The 18,002-nt window shown below is 37.9% G+C and overlaps 8 protein-coding genes across 8 annotated transcripts; 3 read left to right on the top strand and 5 right to left on the bottom strand.

Moving 5' to 3' along the window:
• Positions 1-212: 212 nt before the first annotated feature.
• Positions 213-2,259, top strand: I206_107817 (uncharacterized protein; the record flags this gene model as incomplete). Its single annotated transcript, XM_070203600.1, has 9 exons — positions 213-390; positions 447-485; positions 599-734; positions 789-1,022; positions 1,075-1,161; positions 1,215-1,286; positions 1,335-1,396; positions 1,479-1,531; positions 1,591-2,259. 9 exons carry the CDS (start codon positions 213-215, stop codon positions 2,257-2,259), a joined length of 1,530 nt encoding a protein of 509 aa, XP_070059701.1.
• A 787-nt stretch (positions 2,260-3,046) lies between these two features.
• I206_107816 (uncharacterized protein) lies at positions 3,047-4,676 on the bottom strand (the record flags this gene model as incomplete). Its single annotated transcript, XM_019157860.1, has 4 exons — positions 3,047-3,106; positions 3,283-3,817; positions 3,930-4,112; positions 4,231-4,676. 4 exons carry the CDS (start codon positions 4,674-4,676, stop codon positions 3,047-3,049), a joined length of 1,224 nt encoding a protein of 407 aa, XP_019009500.1.
• A 491-nt stretch (positions 4,677-5,167) lies between these two features.
• On the bottom strand, positions 5,168-7,019 carry I206_107815 (uncharacterized protein; the record flags this gene model as incomplete). Its single annotated transcript, XM_019157859.1, has 11 exons — positions 5,168-5,410; positions 5,471-5,542; positions 5,611-5,702; positions 5,780-5,889; positions 5,951-6,037; positions 6,094-6,198; positions 6,271-6,355; positions 6,437-6,507; positions 6,579-6,643; positions 6,721-6,835; positions 6,913-7,019. 11 exons carry the CDS (start codon positions 7,017-7,019, stop codon positions 5,168-5,170), a joined length of 1,152 nt encoding a protein of 383 aa, XP_019009499.1.
• Positions 7,020-7,590: 571 nt separating this feature from the next.
• I206_107814 (uncharacterized protein) lies at positions 7,591-10,776 on the top strand (the record flags this gene model as incomplete). Its single annotated transcript, XM_070203599.1, has 13 exons — positions 7,591-8,061; positions 8,124-8,741; positions 8,812-8,951; positions 9,013-9,227; positions 9,285-9,394; positions 9,457-9,532; positions 9,592-9,770; positions 9,849-10,014; positions 10,077-10,102; positions 10,163-10,365; positions 10,431-10,512; positions 10,595-10,649; positions 10,709-10,776. The coding sequence occupies 13 exons, from the start codon at positions 7,591-7,593 to the stop codon at positions 10,774-10,776; spliced, it is 2,409 nt and encodes an 802-aa protein (XP_070059700.1).
• A 488-nt stretch (positions 10,777-11,264) lies between these two features.
• On the bottom strand, positions 11,265-12,965 carry I206_107813 (uncharacterized protein; the record flags this gene model as incomplete). The annotated part of the gene is made up of 5 exons (XM_019157857.1): positions 11,265-11,513; positions 11,620-11,977; positions 12,043-12,334; positions 12,404-12,493; positions 12,584-12,965. 5 exons carry the CDS (start codon positions 12,963-12,965, stop codon positions 11,265-11,267), a joined length of 1,371 nt encoding a protein of 456 aa, XP_019009497.1.
• A 403-nt stretch (positions 12,966-13,368) lies between these two features.
• I206_107812 (uncharacterized protein) lies at positions 13,369-14,054 on the top strand (the record flags this gene model as incomplete). Its single annotated transcript, XM_070203598.1, has 3 exons — positions 13,369-13,409; positions 13,554-13,747; positions 13,939-14,054. The coding sequence occupies 3 exons, from the start codon at positions 13,369-13,371 to the stop codon at positions 14,052-14,054; spliced, it is 351 nt and encodes a 116-aa protein (XP_070059699.1).
• Positions 14,055-14,447: 393 nt separating this feature from the next.
• I206_107811 (uncharacterized protein) lies at positions 14,448-16,315 on the bottom strand (the record flags this gene model as incomplete). The annotated part of the gene is made up of 10 exons (XM_019157855.1): positions 14,448-14,620; positions 14,679-14,824; positions 14,894-15,049; positions 15,128-15,337; positions 15,392-15,456; positions 15,528-15,590; positions 15,653-15,787; positions 15,856-15,923; positions 15,987-16,078; positions 16,152-16,315. 10 exons carry the CDS (start codon positions 16,313-16,315, stop codon positions 14,448-14,450), a joined length of 1,272 nt encoding a protein of 423 aa, XP_019009495.1.
• Positions 16,316-17,034: 719 nt separating this feature from the next.
• On the bottom strand, positions 17,035-17,761 carry I206_107810 (uncharacterized protein; the record flags this gene model as incomplete). Its single annotated transcript, XM_019157854.1, has 5 exons — positions 17,035-17,124; positions 17,201-17,278; positions 17,360-17,475; positions 17,558-17,626; positions 17,707-17,761. 5 exons carry the CDS (start codon positions 17,759-17,761, stop codon positions 17,035-17,037), a joined length of 408 nt encoding a protein of 135 aa, XP_019009494.1.
• Between the last annotated feature and the right edge of the window lie 241 nt (positions 17,762-18,002).

The raw sequence follows: 18,002 nt of genomic DNA, 5'->3' as shown, positions 1-18,002 counted from the left end.
TCCTCTTTTTCATTCTTTCTTTTCTTTTCTTCTTACTTTCTAAATTTTCATTTCATTCAAGGATAAAAACCAACCATTCTTATTGCCATTCACAAATCTGCTCAACATTCTTCATAGGTCGTAAGACCTTTGAAAAAACCATACTTGTGTAGTATTTCATTGTATATCAAACTTGTTTATCATTTCATTTCATCTTTTGTAGACTAATAATCATGTCTACTAATAACGATACTTCTTTACCCTCACCACCTCCATCTTCTGACAAGCATACATTTACTGCTGGTGAGAGCGAAGGTAAAGGGGGAACTGATCCCAACGAAGAGATTTCTGAAGATCAAACTCCAAGAGTACCGGAGTCTGAGATCAGACTTTACGGTCTGAATCCCGCTGGTAAGCTTCTCCTCACTTCATAGCGCATTTTTACCTACTGAGAAATTAATCATTAGTGACAGCTGAGAATCTGATCAATTTCTTCTCAAGTACTAGTCAGTACGAAGTTTTCTGCTCCTGACCCTCTTCCACCTTTGCCCTCCCTCATCGCACTACTGAACGGCGAATGTGTGATCACTGTGCTCACGAGATGTCAACATTCTCTTAGCTCGAGTACTCGGCGTTCTTCTTCATCCTCAATCTACATCATCGGTTACACTCCAATGGGCTCAACTTTGGGTTGCATCCCAAGCTGAAGTGGCAAGATGCATGAACCTAAAAGAGCTTCTTGCACCTAGCGGAATGTGAGTCATTGGACCAAATTCGAAAAGGCTATCAGCTCATATGACCTGTGATAGCACTCTTTCTAGAGCTCCTTCGTCACTTGCGCTTCCGAATAATCAGGGCTTGATGACTCCCGAACTGTCGAGTGGTTCCCAGTTCACGGTCGATATCCGTGCTCCGCCTACTCCACCTTCTCTATCGAGAGCTCTACGATCTGATGTATCTGGTCTCGGATATCGACACATCGATCCCCAAGGCCCCCTTCCAAGAAATCTATATGTAATGGGATTACCCCTAGATCTCACACAGTCAGTAAGAGTTATCTGGAGACCACCTGCAGATTGATAAATACCTCCGCAGGGTCCAATTCAAGACTCTTTTCTCCCAATTTGGGATGGTGGAACACTCTACTTTACTTTCTCAGCTTGATGGTATGGGCAGAAGGAGGTACGACTGTCCGAAGTCAATATCCCGTTCGCTGAGCTGACAGGTCATGATAGAGGCTTCATCCTCATGTCTACTCATAGGGAAGCGGTCGAGGCCATGCAGAACATGAACGGAACGTGGCTTGAGTATGTACAATGCTTGAAGATCTTTTTCATGGCTGACGACACATGTAGAGGATTCAAGATCGATATTTCTTGGGCGCTCGTGCAGAGAGATTCGAAAAACTTTGGGGCGAGTAAGTAATGATACTCCAGTATGAAGCTGATGGACAGATGCGTTTGGTGCCTTGCCCAATCGAGTGGTTCATCCGCCCTCAGCTCCCAGTAAAAGAGAGCTTTCGGATGATTGTGCTGTCCTCGTAGAGAACCTAGTAGGTGTCCCGTCTTAATATGTGAAGCTTCTAGTCTGAATCGTCTCGTTCGTGTATAGGATCCGATGTACTTCCCAAATGCTGGAGCTGTTAGGGAAATCTTCAGCACATTTGGTCCGGTCATTCGAGTATCGATTGTGTCGGTGAACCCCTTCCAAGCGGTAATTCATTTCGAACACGAAGTCTCCGCCACTGCTCTGCTAGATGCGCATGGTCTTTCCCTGGGTGGAAGACCAGTACATACCCGAAGATATACAAAACCCTCCCTTTCAACCCTTTCGCTCACCGGAAACAATGCTCCTGCTTCACCCCTCAGATTGAGCTTCGACCCTTTTGGTAACAGTCGATCCTCTTCCCAGATGCAATTGCCATCAAACTATCATGATGTCAATCTCAAATCTACGTCTCTCAATGTCAGTTCGGCACCATTTGTACCTCTTCCATATAACAATGTGAAATGGGTCTCGACATCCGCCAACAAAGAGAATGTGCCCGCCTTCGTCAAACGAACTGAAAGTCCAACTGTAATGCAAGAGAATAACTCAGAAAACACCAGCTATCAAAACCACTCAAGATTTTCTGTCAACCAAGGTATTCGGGGCGCGAAGATGGTTGAGAGCAACAGTCAAACCGGTAATCAAGAGGATTCGACGGCTTGGCCGTTGCCTGCCGAAAGTTCTACATTGCCTGCTGCGGCCAAATCCAGATGGAACAGTGCTCCAAGGTAGTCTGTAAGCTAACAACCTGGATATATTTCCGCTCATCCGATATAACCTAACTGTGTGTAAATTGCCGCAGTGCTTCGTGATATAAACTTTGACCCTTGACAACATTCTCTCCGATTCCATACTTGGCGATTGCGGTGAATACATTATTTAAAGCTCGGCACGTCACCGATTCACTATACGTCACCTTCCTCCCGTTTCTACTTCAATTCCTCTCGTTCATCCGCTTGTGGCCTATTACGACATTTCCAGCGAATATCGAATTACCAATTTTGTCTTTTCTCAGCTTCTTCGCAAAAAATACTTAACGAATTCAACGACCTCATTTACGCGTCCGCAGCCCGCGATCACGATTCACTATTACTTTATCTCTTTCTTCGCTTTCCATCACTTTAGAGACACCTCGGTTTCGTCAACGATTTTTCTACAAGAAACACCTCATCGACCCGAATGCCGACGTACAAGCCAATGCCCTCCATTCTTCTACCTGTGAAATTGCCTTCAGACCATTCCTTCTCATCATCCTGCTTGTGCAAATACCGATAGGATACCAATCACCACCCTCTGACACTCTGGATGACATTCCTTCGCCCGATCCGAACCGCTCGTCAAGATATGTCACTTGTTATATGTCTTCTTCATCTGTTGAGTGTTTAATCAAATTTTCAATGTGAAGATATTAGTTGTATCAGAATCATGTTCCACTCATATGTCATCATTGTGTATATTCAAATTATGCATCATCATGGTCATCACGTCACACATTGGAGAGCATATATTATACAATAAATTAGATATCCGGAGCTGGACCAAGAGCGACATCCCTTGAGTATCCCCTCTCTGAGGTGATCTGGTGTTGATTCGTGGCCGATTTAAGACCATTGAATCAAATCCAAGTTTATCGTCCGAACTGGGTAAGAGAGAACAAGCAAGAATATCAATATTCATTCAACAAACAGAGATAAAAAGGGTTTGTTCTGTTCTGTTTTTTTTTCTTCTTTTCTTTTCCAAAGAACAATGACTTACTAATCTTTCACTAACCCATCCTGACCAACCAGTTTGTTGTTCTTCATTATCATCCCAATTATATTCATTATTGTTATTCTTTTTTTGAATAATTTGTTGTTGTTGTTGTTGTTGTGGTCTTAAATGATTTTTAATAATTGACTTTTCTTGAATTTTGATAGGTGTTCCAACTATTTGAGAATTTGAATTTGAATTTTGATTTGATGAATTTTGATTTTGATTTGAAGAAGAAGAAGTAGGAGAAGAAGATAAAGTACACCCATTTAAAGAATTTTCATTAAAAACTTTAAATCCAATCATATATTTTCCATTTAAAATATCACCATGACGTTTTAATGCAAAACTTGCTGAAATTGGTGAATCAAATTGAACTAAAAACCAATTTGAACCTTCTGGACCTTTTTTAAATTGAATTATTTTACCAAATTGATTTAAATAAGATTTATTTAAATTTGATAAAATTTCTAAAGGTGGACCAAAAATATGTAAAGTTGTTGTATTTGAACAAGGTATTAAACTAGAAGGAGTAGGTAATCTATTAAAATTTAAAAATGTAATTTTTAAGTAAAAAGTTTTTTTTTCAAATAAAAATAATGACTTTTAAAAAGATTGTTTGTTTTTTTTTTTTAAAAAAAAGAAATACTTACTCAATAGGAGTTGAAATTTCATTATTATTATTTCTTAATTGAATTCCACCATTTATAGAATCTCTTAAACTTGCAGTTGGAGGCATATCTTCATCAATTTGTAAATTTCCATTATTAATAAATGAATTACCTAATTGAGAATTTTGATGTAATAATGATCTTCTATGATGTCTTGGAGAATCTCTATAAAAAAAAAAAAGAATCGTTGAAAAATCATAATTAAGATTAATTAGTTATTGTTGATAATAATAATAATAAAATCAAATCAAAATTTAATGAAATTAAAAGGAAATTAACTAACCTTTCAGAACGATCTCTAATATTTGTACTAATTCCAGGACTTCTTCTTCCAGATTCATTATTTACATTTGAAGAAGGAGAATTATTATTATTATTATTATTATAAGAAGAAGAATTTCCTCCTCCTCCACTAATACTATTATTACTAAAAGAATTTAATTGATTTTGTTGAAATGAAATTGAATTTGAATTTTGTGGACTTGTACCTAAAGCTAATTTACCTGCAGGTGAATTTGCAAAAGAAGGTAAAAATTTAATTGAATCAACCATTTTTAAATCTTCTGAATCTAATTCATCTCCTATATTATTATTAACATTGTTATTAGAAAATCTTGTTGTTGTTGTTGATGAACGTAAATTTGAATTTTGTCTTTGTGGTGTTGTTGTAAAATAATTATTTTGATTTTGTTGAGAATTATTTGAATTTGTCCACCAATCATTTGACATTTTGCTGATTAATCTTTAATCGTTAGATATATATAGAATGGAATAGAAATCACGATAACTAACTCGAATAGACTAAAGTAGGTGATAGAATGAATAAGTTATTCCTCAATGATCATTAAAAGAAAGAATATCATCTTGTTGATTTACGTTCAAATTCGCGTCACTCCTCATGATCTGAATAGTGACCATGACGGGATCAAATAGAATCGTAATTCAATACAAATTCTCTCGAACCGATCCATACGATAATTTCCTAATGAGTCGAGCACCCAGAAATGGGAGACATGGCTTAAATCATTGACACAATATTGTGGGAAGTATGCAATACATTGTAATCAGATAACTACAGAATTCGTATAATATGACGTTATGGAAATGTTCGTAACACTGAAATCCACAATATGTATCGGATTTTCAATCAATCAATGATGGGATTAGGGAATCGCCATCTCTCGAACGATTGGCATTGGCGGTCAAGCATGATTTCCAACTTATCCTCTATAACCCCCTTGTCCTTCTGGTGCGTCCATATACCGACTATCCCTATTGCTCTCATTATTAGGCATCAATAATACCTCACTATCTGCTCGCTGCATTCGATCTCTTGGACCTTCACCATCTGACCAGCCGGAAGTCGAATCCCTTCGCACATTAGGTGGAAGTAAGGCGTCGCTCGTTGCTGATGTCCACCCTGAATCGTCTCGATACAGAGAAGATCGGACAACGTCCTGTGACTACAATGAATGATTCGATTAGTAAGGATAACAAAGGGCTGGACATCGGAACAAACCTACCGCATGAGGAGGTAATGAAAGCAACGAATTTTTAGCATGAGACATCGACATAATCGATTGACGATAAGCGATCTACAAAGACAACAATAAGCATGTCAAAGATTCACAAAACTCTTTACAAAAAAGAAAAGATGTCTCACCTGCTCATTATAGTATTGTTCCAACTTAATCTGATTCTCCTTCCTATCACGGCGATGGAAGAACCAAAGGCCAGTCATGACTCCTCCAATGACTACCAATGTCGAACTGTCAGTTCTATTTCGCCAACAATCACTCAATTGAGAATTCCACGAAAGTGACGAGACTTACGGATCAGAATACCTAATCCGACTAAAACATATTGCCAAGCTCCAGGGTGTAAAGGATCGTCTGCTGCTTTACCACATTTGCCGTCTGCCGCGCAATTGTATGTCAGACATCTATCATAGGGAGGCTATCATCAGCTTGGCTGTCATCCTTAATGAGATCTCGAACACATACTCCTTGTTTCCACTACAAGTTTCGCCCTGTCTCTTCATCTTGTTACATTGGGAAGAGGTACCGTCACAATACAATCCATTTGCGCAACTATATCAACCGTATGAGCTTTGCTTCGCCTCGCGTCGACTCCAATATAAGCTTACTTGTCTCGCGATACGATGAAAGCGTATGCTGCTCCGCTATCTAGATACGCTGTATATGCTGTATTATCAAATATACAAGTCTGACCAAGGGTAACATTTGCGTAGCTAAAGTTAAGGTCAACATATAGAATTACTGACGCGGTAAAGGTGAAAAAGTCAGGGGAACTGGAAACATACTAGCATGTGAAATTCAGACAGATCGATCCATTCGTATTCAAGAAGCCAGCCAAGTTTTTGTAATTCTCCGCTAACGCACATTCATCTGTACCAGAAATCCAATCAGTCATACGTGTACGAAATTCCGCCGGGCGCAGACGAGGCAAGGAATCAAATGCAGACGTACTGTCACGATCTTTTTGACATGCTCCACCAACGGGTACTTGGGCTAAACACTGATCTCCTTCGTCCGGACAGCTGTATAATAGGAGCGAGATTTCAGTCAAGGGGTCCAAAGATCTACTATAAAGCAAAATCTGAGCACCTACAATTGACCTTGAGGGCACAATGGCGGTAATAGATCAAAAGCATAGGCAGAATAACCGAAGGGGTACTAAACCAAGTGGGCAACCATTAATTTAACCATGAACGATGTTGAGAAGGGAATTAGAAAGCTGAGTGATCACTCACAATATCCTTCCTACACCCTTTGGTCGCGCATGTTCCATTTGAAGCGCAGTACGTGGTTGCATCGCAATCTGTCACTAAATTATATGTGTTGGGGTCCAGGTGGGTGTTGGATTGGCTGAGAGATTATCAATGTAGGTTAATCAGCTATACCTCAGACCGAAAGGGGCGGCCAAAGTGTACCGCATGACTCACTCGCAAGCTTCTCCCCATCCTGATTTAGCAGATACGACCCCTAAAAGCCCAATTGCTATCAAAGCTGATATTAACGTTCGTGATGATGGTGGTGTACTTGCCAGCATCTTGTCAGCTCGACTTGATAGTTTGAGCTATGGCTGAAATTGTTGTTATGAGTGAACTGGATCAGTGAAAATGGGAAATATAAATATAAACTGGTGAAAAATGAGATCAACACAGCCACCGCGTGTCATGGACTTACTACTTACTACGCACAGACCACCGGATCACAATAACGGAATCAAATCAATATACATTATTGAATATCACGTTATACGCGTTGATACCACAATATATTCAAGTCTAATTACCGACCGAAAGACAACTTTGAAAACATACAGATCACTTGATTTCTTCTCCTATCCTAAAGGTGAAAGCAACGAACCGCTTCCTGCCTGCATAACTGAAGGAGTATTATCACTTGCAGATGAGCGGCAGCTCAGACTATTCAAACGTCAGTCCGAGCAATTCAGGAAGTTTTGACCGAAATGTAAATTCCTTCCCCTTCCTCCGTTATGATCTACATTAGCTAATTAATTAACCCTTCTTTCATGCAAAGACTACAACCTCAACCTCTCCCATCAATATTCTGGGATATTCTGACCAGGAACAGCAGCTATCAAACTAGTATCACTCATGGCTTCTCCTATCGAACCTTCGGGCGCTTCTTTACTCCATTCTCCTTCCAAAGAATCACCCGTCAAAGTCAATGTCCTAGTTGATATGTTGGCCAATGGTCAAGTTCCTGTACCTCATCCTCGTCAATCCAATGAGTTCATGTCGCAAATCACCATTGCTTCCGAAGCAGTCATTACGGAAGGTGGACAGAAGTCGTTGATCACCTCTGAGGAAAGCGAAGTCATAGCTCAAGTAGTCAAGCCTCTAGAGGAAGGACAGAATGGAGATGTCGAAATGAATGGCACAAATGATGAACATCTAGACGTCGAGGCTGAAGAATATGAGGATGCAGAAGAGGGTGAAGATCCCCATGAAGGAGAGGGAAGCGAAGATGATGATGACGAGGATGAAGAAGACGATGAAGATGATGACGAGGACGATGATGAGGATGATAGTGGTGAAGAGAGTGAAGATTTAGGCGGATCTCCTGTGAGTACCTCTGTTCCACCTTTCCATCAACTTGATCCAGCTAAACCTCAATCATTCCACAGGAAATTGTAGCCATTGATGGGCCGAACGGTGTATCCAGATTTTCGTTACCCCCAACAATCAAAGCGGAACCAGGAACACCTGCGCCTTCCTCTGCCATTGGCGGTCCAATTGACCCTTCTATCCCTAGCAACGGTGATATTGCTGACGATGCAGCTACAAACGAATTGATACCTAAAAAAAAGAAGAGGGCTAAATTGCGATCCCCCTCTGAAGAAGAAGACCTACCACCACCTCCTCCGCCAATGAAGACCATTAGACTCTCTAGAACAATGCTGGAAGAAGGAGAAACGCTTGAATGGAATATTCTTGATGAAGCCAGAGAGAAAGGTATGGTGGAAATTTGGGGTGTTACGGAAACTGAGGACCCCATTGGGGGACCGTCAATTCATGATATCAATGGCTCAGAGGAAAACAAAGAGAATATGGATGTCGATTCCAATCCATTCTTGGTTAATGGCGAGAGTAATGTTATAGGGAGATTACCTGGCGAAGGAATCGCTGGACCTTCTTCCGGACCACTCTACGGGCTTGGGTTAGGCGATGAAGATCCAGAAGAGATCGCTAGGAGGTTGGAAGAGAAATACGGAGATGAAAAGAAGAAAAGTAAGAAAGCAAAGGTGAGCTGTCCCCAGACGAATTTGTCGCAATTGAGACGTAAAGCTCGCTAACTCTGCTGATATGGTAAAGAAGCGAAAACAAATCGACTATGATATTGAGGACCCCTTCATTGATGACTCCGACTTACTCATAGATGCGCCTACGCATTTTGCTAAACCAAAGAAAGAAGGATTTTTCGTTCATTCTGGTACTTTAGAATTACTCGAAGAGTAAGTCTTTCTCTGCGCTACAACTGAGACCATCAAAACCTCATGCTATTCATGCGTGTAGATCACCCGTCAAACCCAAAGCCCGACCTAAAGCGAAACCTAGGCATTCCAACCCCGCTCCCGCTCCTAAAGAACCTCGAAAATCACTTTCTGCGGCTCTCAGATTGCAGAAGCGTCGCGGGAATGGGTTCAGGGGAAGCCAAGCTGAACCCATCAGCATTGATGATTCGGACGGTGAGAGAAACGGACGTCCATCTACCAGTAACCACGTCGAGCGTGAGTATTAGCATGACTTTTATCCGCAAACGCCCGCTGATCTAGCCGAATTGCCAGGCTCATTATCGCCAATTGCCGATAAAGAGGAAGACGATGATGCGGATCTCGAAATGGCACCTGTGCATGTGGATAGGATTAGATATAAAAATGCGTCAAGGGAGGAAAGGGTAAGCTTGGCATCCGGAAGGCTTAATCCACCATTGAGATGAATGGCTAATTATCGATGTAGTACCTGCCACCATGGCCTATATTCCCTAACGAGGTGAGACGCAGGCTTATGACGCTCAGAGGAGAGAGCGAGAAACGTGAGTAAATCCTGGACAGTGGCATGGTTTAATCGGTGCTGAGCAACAGCGACAAACAGAAAATTGGGAATCCAGTAATAGAAGCAAATTCCCTGAGAATTTGAAACCTTTCCTTCAACAGGCTGGTCAAGCAGCATATCAGTATGATTTATTCGGATTGAGTGATAGGGAAGGAGTAGATAAGGGATTTTGGCATGCCATCACGAGTGCATTACCCTATAATGAGTTTACTATCCGAGTGAGTAAAATTTCCCTCTTGTTCGGTTCCAGTTGACCGCAAGGCAAAACATTACTTATATTTATTATCGTCAAACAGAAACTGTGCACGAAATTGTGCTATCAAGGTTACTGGAGGTGGTTACACGATAATGAAGATGAAGGCATCAGACAATTTGCGGAAATGGTAGAAACGGACAAGGAGGAAGTTGTTAGTAAATATGAGGAAAGTCATAAACGATGGGAAGAGGAAGTGAAAGAATGGGGTAAGTAGTGATTGCGCTTGATTGATTCGGAGATTCTTTAGCTTATGATAGGGAACTTGTAGATGAAAAGCATCCTTCTCTAAATCCCGTAAGTTGACGTATAATCGACAATCACATCTGATAAATAATTGGCTAACTTGAAGATTAGGCCAATCCTTCGAATCCCGCTATATCAATTGACGCACTTGTAGATGGAGGAAATACGCCTAATCCTTATTCAACTCCTAAACCTGAAGATACAAGACCTGCTGAACCAGCAAAACGATTCTCGTGGACTAGCGATATGAGAGAAGTTTTCGAACAATTAGTAGAAAATATGTTGAATATGGTGGATCTCACTGCTAAAGCGAGGTGAACTTTTGATTTTCGGATTTATATTGAAGATGTATGGCTAATTTTGACGTGGGTTGGCATAGTCCTAGCGAATGGAATATCCCAAATGCGAAAAGTGGTAAAGAATGGAGTGAGGCTGCTATTAAGCAGAAAATGTATAAGAGGGTGAGTTGGCATTGTTGCTACCATATTGAGCAAGATTGACATAACAAAGTAAGCGCAAGCTAATATTGCTATAATTGTTCAGATTGTGGAAGCTTTCCCAGAGGGATATATGAATACCGGTGTAATCTCCAGAGAGAGTGAGTGGTAATTGCGAGTGATAGTCAGGGGATTTGAATATTGATGAAAATTCTAATAGTGTCGAAAATTAATAAGAAGAAAGTGGCAAAGCAGGAACAACCTGAAAATGGCGAAAATGGACAATGAAGGCGAATACTGTATGAGGAAAGAGATCAAGCTATGATCAATGACAATCAAGATCAATGAGGGTTAATCACAATGTGAGATTTCGATGAGATAATTGTTGATACTTTTGATAATTTGTGGGAACTGAAAATCGACAAGATGAGCTCGAGCTGATTTGTAGTTTTTGTCGAGTTACTGTATTTGAGCGTAGATCAAAGACAAATATCATTATTTGATAAGAAGTAAATGTCATTCACATGTGAATGTATCTATATCATGTAATTATGGTATCCAAAGTACTAACTCCCTATTAATGAGTGAGAAAGAAGACTGGCTTAAAGTTTTTTTTGGAAGAAAGAAATGAATCTCTACTCTAATCTCGTATTTCAAACATCATAAATAAGTAGAATTAAAATTCATTTTTTGATCATCTAGAAAAAAAATTAATTTCAATCTAAAATCTAAAATCTATATTTAAATGAATGTATAAAAAATGATAAAGAGCTTTTTTAAGCAAATTCTGTAAATTTATCTTGACCTTTTTCACCAATTGATTTAACAGTTTCAATTAAAATATCTTTAGCAGATTTACCATTTTCAACTTTTTCAATTTTTTCTTTTAATTCTTTAACTTGTTCAGGTTCAATTAAATCAACAATTAAATCTAATTCAGATAATTGTTTTTCAATAATTGTTGCAGAAGGAGAAGTACCTTCTGGTTGGAAATAATTTGAAGATGAAATAACAGTTGCAATTGACTAGATTAAAAATTAAATTAAATTGAATCACATTAGCTTTTTTTTTGTTTTTTCTTTAAAAATAAATAAATTTCCTTGATATTGATATCAAATCCGAACAACTTACCTTTTTCCATTTTTTCAAATTTTTTCTTGCAGCTTCTTTTGCTTTTTTAGCAGCTTCTCTATCACCTTTTGAAGCTTCTAAAGCTTTTTTATCTGCTTCTTTCTTTTCTAATTCTTCTTTCTTTTTCTTTTCTTCAACTGCTTTTTTCTCAGCTGGAGTTAAAGCTTTTGGAACACCATTAGTAGTTCCTTTTTTCTTTGCATCTCTTGCAGCTTTTTCTTCAGCTTTAATTCTTTTAATTCTTGGATCAAGTGCAAGTACATCATCAACTAAAACTCTAAGTCTTGTATTATCTTCCTTCTTTCTTCTAGTTCTTTCTGATTTATTCTTCTTTTCAGTGAATCGTTTATCATCTCGGCTAAAGTTGAATAAGTGATTTAGAAAAATACTAAAAATCATACATTTGAATAGATGAGAACTCACTTATCAGAACCTTCATTTACTTCTTTATCGTGCCATTCGAAAGATCTCCAAGAATCAAAGTTATAGAAGAAATCATAGAATCCTTCTACTTCTTTCTTAGGAGCATCTAAAGAACCGAATTCTGGAACAGGTTGAACTTTTGAAAATCTACCTTCTCTAGAGAATACCTTGTTACAAACATCTACAAATTGTTCAGGTGAAAGTGATTTAAGATCTGGTACTTCATCTTCAATATTCCAATCGACAGAGTCGAATTGTCTTCGCTTGTCGTTGTTTGTAAGTGTCTCGTGAGCTGTAAAAAACAATATTCAGCCTAAATTGTGATTGAGAGGTTTGCTTTATACTGAGAAAGCTAACTCACCTTTTTGAATACATTTGAAGAATGAATCATCATTAGCACCATGTTGAGCAGCTTTCTTATCAGGATGATGTCTAAGTACTTTTCTTCGGTCTGATAAAATAAAGTTAATTATTAATTAGCAAAATATAATTCTCAAAAAAGCTTCATTCAGAGATGGAAAAGAAAGATAATTTAACTCACGAGCAATTCTAATATGTTCATCATGAGCTTTATATCTTAAATGACCTAAACCTAAAACAGCATAATGATCTTGTTTTTTCCATTCTTTTGGATCTTGACTTAAAACATGAGAAGGTTCTTCTTCTTCACCTAAACCAGGATATAATGATCCATCACCTTTATCTTCTTTTTCGGCTAATTGTTTTTCTTTTGCTGATATAATAAATTTATCATCTTCTTCAAAAGATCTTTGTAAAATTTGTCTTCTTGCTGAACCTATAAAAGATGGTCCTGCTGGATAAATTGGTAATTGATTAGGATTTGATGGTTTTGAAGTAGTTGGTTTTTTCCATCCTGAAGGAACGGTAGATAGTTTTATAGGTAAAGTAATTATTGATGCCATTTTGATTTAGTATTTATGAATTAATAAAAGAAAAGAGTTGAATTAAAAGAAAGGAGCAATTCAGTTTATGGATTTTAAAACGCTGAAATTTCTGAAATTGAAAAACCCCTAATAGTGTGGGGAATATTTATAAATTGAATTTATTATAATTTATCCTAATAATACTATTACGAGTACTTGAGATTGACCTCCATCTACCTGGTTCAAGTTCATCTCAATTACTCTTTCAACATTCGAGCTATAACTATACATTTTCATTGTGTTATCGACTATCCAAATCATCACTATAATCATATTCGCAATACTCAAGGAATTTCCAATTTGAGGATCCGAAATCAAACCACAAAAAGCACGCAAGTGTCATTGAATTTCCAAATATTCAATCGATTATAATACTTTTAAAATGCAACGTCCGAATGACCCTTTAGCTCAAAGAGCTTTATTGTAAGTCAATAAACAATACTTTTTCGTATTAAAAAAAAGCTAAATATAATAATTCGATATCCAATAGTGTGAAAAATCTGTTAGTCTTATTCTGGATTTGTCAGATAAAAAAACTTACTAATTTACTTGATGTCTTTTTAATAGAAATTTTAATATATCAGGATCAGATTTATATGATTTATTTGGAAAATATGGACCAATACGTCAAATACGTTTAGGTATTGATAATAATTTAAAAACTAAAGGAACTGCTTATGTAGTTTATGAAAGTCCTGATGATGCTAAAGAAGCTATAAATCATTTAAATGGATTTCATTTAATGGAAAGGTATATTGTTGGTAAGTTGTTTTTTCTTATTTTTTCATATTTTTTTTCACACTTCTACATTTACTTCATCTTTTATGATCACCTCTTTTCACCTTTTGGCAAATACTCTTTCATTTATTCATTGTTTATTTTCATCGCTCTTACTCCCTTTCACACCTTCTTCCTATCATAAATTCACGATTAACCATGTTCGGTGCGATAGTATTATATCATCATCCATCAAAACAACAAGCATCGGCATTAGCAAAAGCAGAATTAAGAGCAAGGGAAGAAGCAGTTGCAGAAGAAAAGAAGAGACTAGGTTTGAAAGACGAATAGGAAGATTGATATCCCCAATCAATAGAACTAAGTGAAGAAGAAGAAATACATCACAATTCAATCTAAGTTGTCATGCGAAAGCCCTCCCGTCGACATAAAGGCGTGTAACAGAACAGCATGAAAAAAAAAGTGATCTATAAAATCCCATAATATAGATCAGTGATTAGATCATTGTAATATCTTATAAATTGTATGTATCATTATGCAAATACCCAACGACCTTATGAATAGTGGTACTAGAATGAAAAGATCGTGAAAACATCTTGCATATACACCGAGCTAAAACCCAAAGTGAATCTGTATCTACATCATATATGATTGTTAAATGATAGAAAAAATGATATAGACACCGTTCGTGACATGAAATCAGAAACAATGACGTCTCTAGTAAATTTAAAATTGCGATGGATAAGGTCTTTTACGTGCCAGATTTAAGCTGACTTTCGGTTGATCGCTCGCATCGTATTCCCCAGATCCATAATCTTGGCGATTATCATCGTACAAGTTATTTGGGGACCATCCATCTTGCGAAAACCTATAATTCTGCCTTTGAGCTTCGGATCGCCCTAGATCATCGTTTAGCTGTCCATTAGTACAGATTCATTGCGCCACAAGGTAACTCACTATGAGTACCTTGTGCACTGTAGGGCCTATATACATTAGGCGTTTCACCTTGCATCGGGGTAATTCGTCCGTTGCCTTGTATATAGCCTTGAGAGTAGACTTGAGGCGAAATCGCGGTGACAGGAGTACTATTGTATCTATACCTTCTGCATGTGTATCGTCAGCTCAGCGATGCTGATTAAGGCAGTATACAAGACAACGAAATTATAGCCCACTCTAATTCATGCTTCGATGGACCAGCTCTTGGTAGCATAGGATCATAACCATCGAATGACTGGTGAGGATCTACATGGTGCGGCTGAGGAGTTTGGTATATCCTTCCTCCTATGATACTTGGAGGACGCGTCGGGATCGGTGTAGAAGGGGCCAGCCTATTGATCAAGAGGAAATCAGCTTCTATCAGGCTCAAGAGGTGAGACCAAAGGACTTTCTGCCGCATAAACACCTACAGTTCAGGCGGAAATCCGTTCTGTTCCACTCTTTGTCTTTTGGCAGAGCTATTTTCTTCTTCTTCCTGTATGCGGGGTAGTGACTGATTTAAACCTGAACCATACACGGGGGACTGACGAGGAGTTTCAAAAACCCCACTGGCCTGGAGCGAGGATCTTGGCAACGGAGGAGGAGGCATATCGAGTCGTGCTTGTAGCTCCTTATTCGCTCTTAGGAAGTATCAGCATTGGCAGCTTTAATGGGCAAGAAGAGAGTCAACCCACTGTTTCAACTCCACATTTTCTGTAATATGGATATCTAGTTCATTCCTCAATCTCTCAGTCTCCGCCTACGACAAGCATCAGCCTCTTTCGTGTGCATCCATTTACGGTCTCTGAAGGAGAGAATTTTCGTACGTACTCGCTCTTTGTCCAATTCTTGCTTATAAATCAATCTCGTCCGCTTATGCTGTTTTTCTTGAAACTGCGACGAGATAGAAGATCCTCTTAGTGATGTACTTCTAAGATCATGGAATATCGACTGACAGAATATATAGTTCGCAAAGAGCTCAACTCAGTCACATCATCTTGTATTACTTTGATGTGTTTCATTATTTCGGCTTCCAGTAATTTCAGTCGAGAAATCGGATTGTAAAGGAATTTTTCCTGAGCTGGTTGTAGCTGTAGTTAATGAGCTTAGCATTGCATCACAAGGGGACTTTCACATAGTCATACGATATATCACTTACATTTCCTTGTTCCATTGATACAGCATGTATTTTTGTTTTTCCACATACCGTACATGTGCCTTCTTTGTCTATAATTGGCATGTGAATCCACATCTCAACAAGTATATTTATAGGAATTTCAGCCTACTTACGATGATGTTCATCGTCATCACAAACGATATGACCACAAGTGGTCAACCAATAAATTTTACTCTTAGCAATACCGTCGAAGAATGATTCATTACTATATGAAAATGCAATTGATTATCATATATCCATTATTTGGATTTATTGAAACGTGAAAAAATAAAACTTACCACAGATTACAACATACATTATCTAAAAAAGGTAAACTACCTTCTTCTTCCTTTTTCTTTTCTTCCTTTGAATCATTACCGACTGATGAAGGCCCAGATGAAGTTCCTGAACCGAACTTTAGACCCTTAGCCTTTATAGGTGGTAAGCGGGATTTTGGTGACATTATCAATATAACTTTTGAGGGATTCGTAGAAAAGGGCGACTGGGAGGGTAAAACCGGTAGTTGATATGCGATAAGTTGAAGATTGCTAAAGGTAGGCTACTCAGTGGTGATCATTCAACTGTGAAGTAGATTTGGGTCAGTAATGATTAAGTCGATTAGCCATTGTCCTTTATTAGGTTACACGATCAACGATGAAAGATGGAGTTGTATATACGGTGAGCTAGTGATTCAGTGCAAAGAGAAGTGCAATGAAATGGAATAGAATAAGGAAGAAGATGGATCAATATGATAGTGGTGGTGAAATGATCAGTGAAGTATGGTTTTAAAGTTGAGTTTGATTGATTTACTGTAATACAGTCAACCACATTATTACTACCCAAAGGATGGCATTTCAAGGTCTGTGCGCGGTATATATTAATATTAATATTAATAATCCATAAATTGGCGGTCATACTAATTACTGAGTTTGATTTTTTATCCATTTGTAATGATGATACTGGTGATAATGTTACTGATCAGGTGTCACGGAAATAACGATTTATGACCCTTTCTTTCAAGATGATACTGATGTCTTCTTACTTCCTCTTACGTTCCCTCTTGACCATTCCCTTCCCCTGCCTATCATTCCAACTTCCTTCTGTTCCAATGGAACTAAGCCCTTGTTTCCCTCCTCTCGAATATCATCTTTCTTTGTTCTATTCTAATCCCTCAATTACCCACTAATAGGCATCACCTTCTCTTCCTTCATTAACGAAGCCTATCGAGCCCAAGACTTTATCTTTTATAGTATGATCTCTCTCACGGCGTTTCTGGGTCAAGTATTATTGTTCAGCTTCAGGAAACCTTTTCAATAAGGAAAAAAGATATTCCCAGATTGGAACTCACATTTTCAGCATTTATTTGTTCTTCAACTTGATTCCATGAAACTTGTTTTAAAGGTACCATATCTTCCGCTATTAAATCCTATTATATACAACAATCAATTCAATTCACAAAAGATTAAAGGAGTAAATCGATATAAGGTTTTATTAGATAGGAACTTACAATTTCACCTAAAGCAACTACATTTTCACCTCTAACTAATAAAACTCCAATATCTTTATCTGCATAATCAAATTTATAATGTATACGTTCTATACATGCTTCCAGTAAGAAATTGGCTACAATAATTTTTATTTTAATTCAATGAGCTTTAGCGTATGATATTTTATATGATTCCCAAATTTAATCAATCCTACTTACCAAATTGATCATAAGATCTAAAAACACCTATTAATTTCCTACCATCTCTTAAAACAACTAAAACTTTTTCTATTCAACAATGTATTAGCAATTTGATTCCAATCTTAGACGATCAATAAATCCTAAAACGAAAAGTGTATAAAACTAACTGTCAACTAAATCAACCAATGATCCAGATGTTGTGAAAGGTATTAAAGCGTCCATATCTTATTGGATTTGATATTGTATAATTTGTGAATTACGATAGAATATGGAATGATTTCTTCTTCTTCTCTCGCTTGAGCGTTACTCTATTTACTCTTCTCTAAGATATTGTCAGTTTCAATTATGATGAGTTTGAATTTGCGCGAAAATAAGAGATATCATCAAGCAATTAACGGTCTCAAAACAAAGTTCCTATCAACGTTGATCTTATTGATGGAACGGAATCAAATATATTGAATAA

The sequence above is a fragment of the Kwoniella pini genome, chromosome 11 (genome assembly GCF_000512605.2).
Source record: "Kwoniella pini CBS 10737 chromosome 11, complete sequence".
NCBI lineage: Eukaryota > Fungi > Basidiomycota > Tremellomycetes > Tremellales > Cryptococcaceae > Kwoniella > Kwoniella pini.
This window is presented reverse-complemented; position numbering and strand designations above follow the sequence as displayed.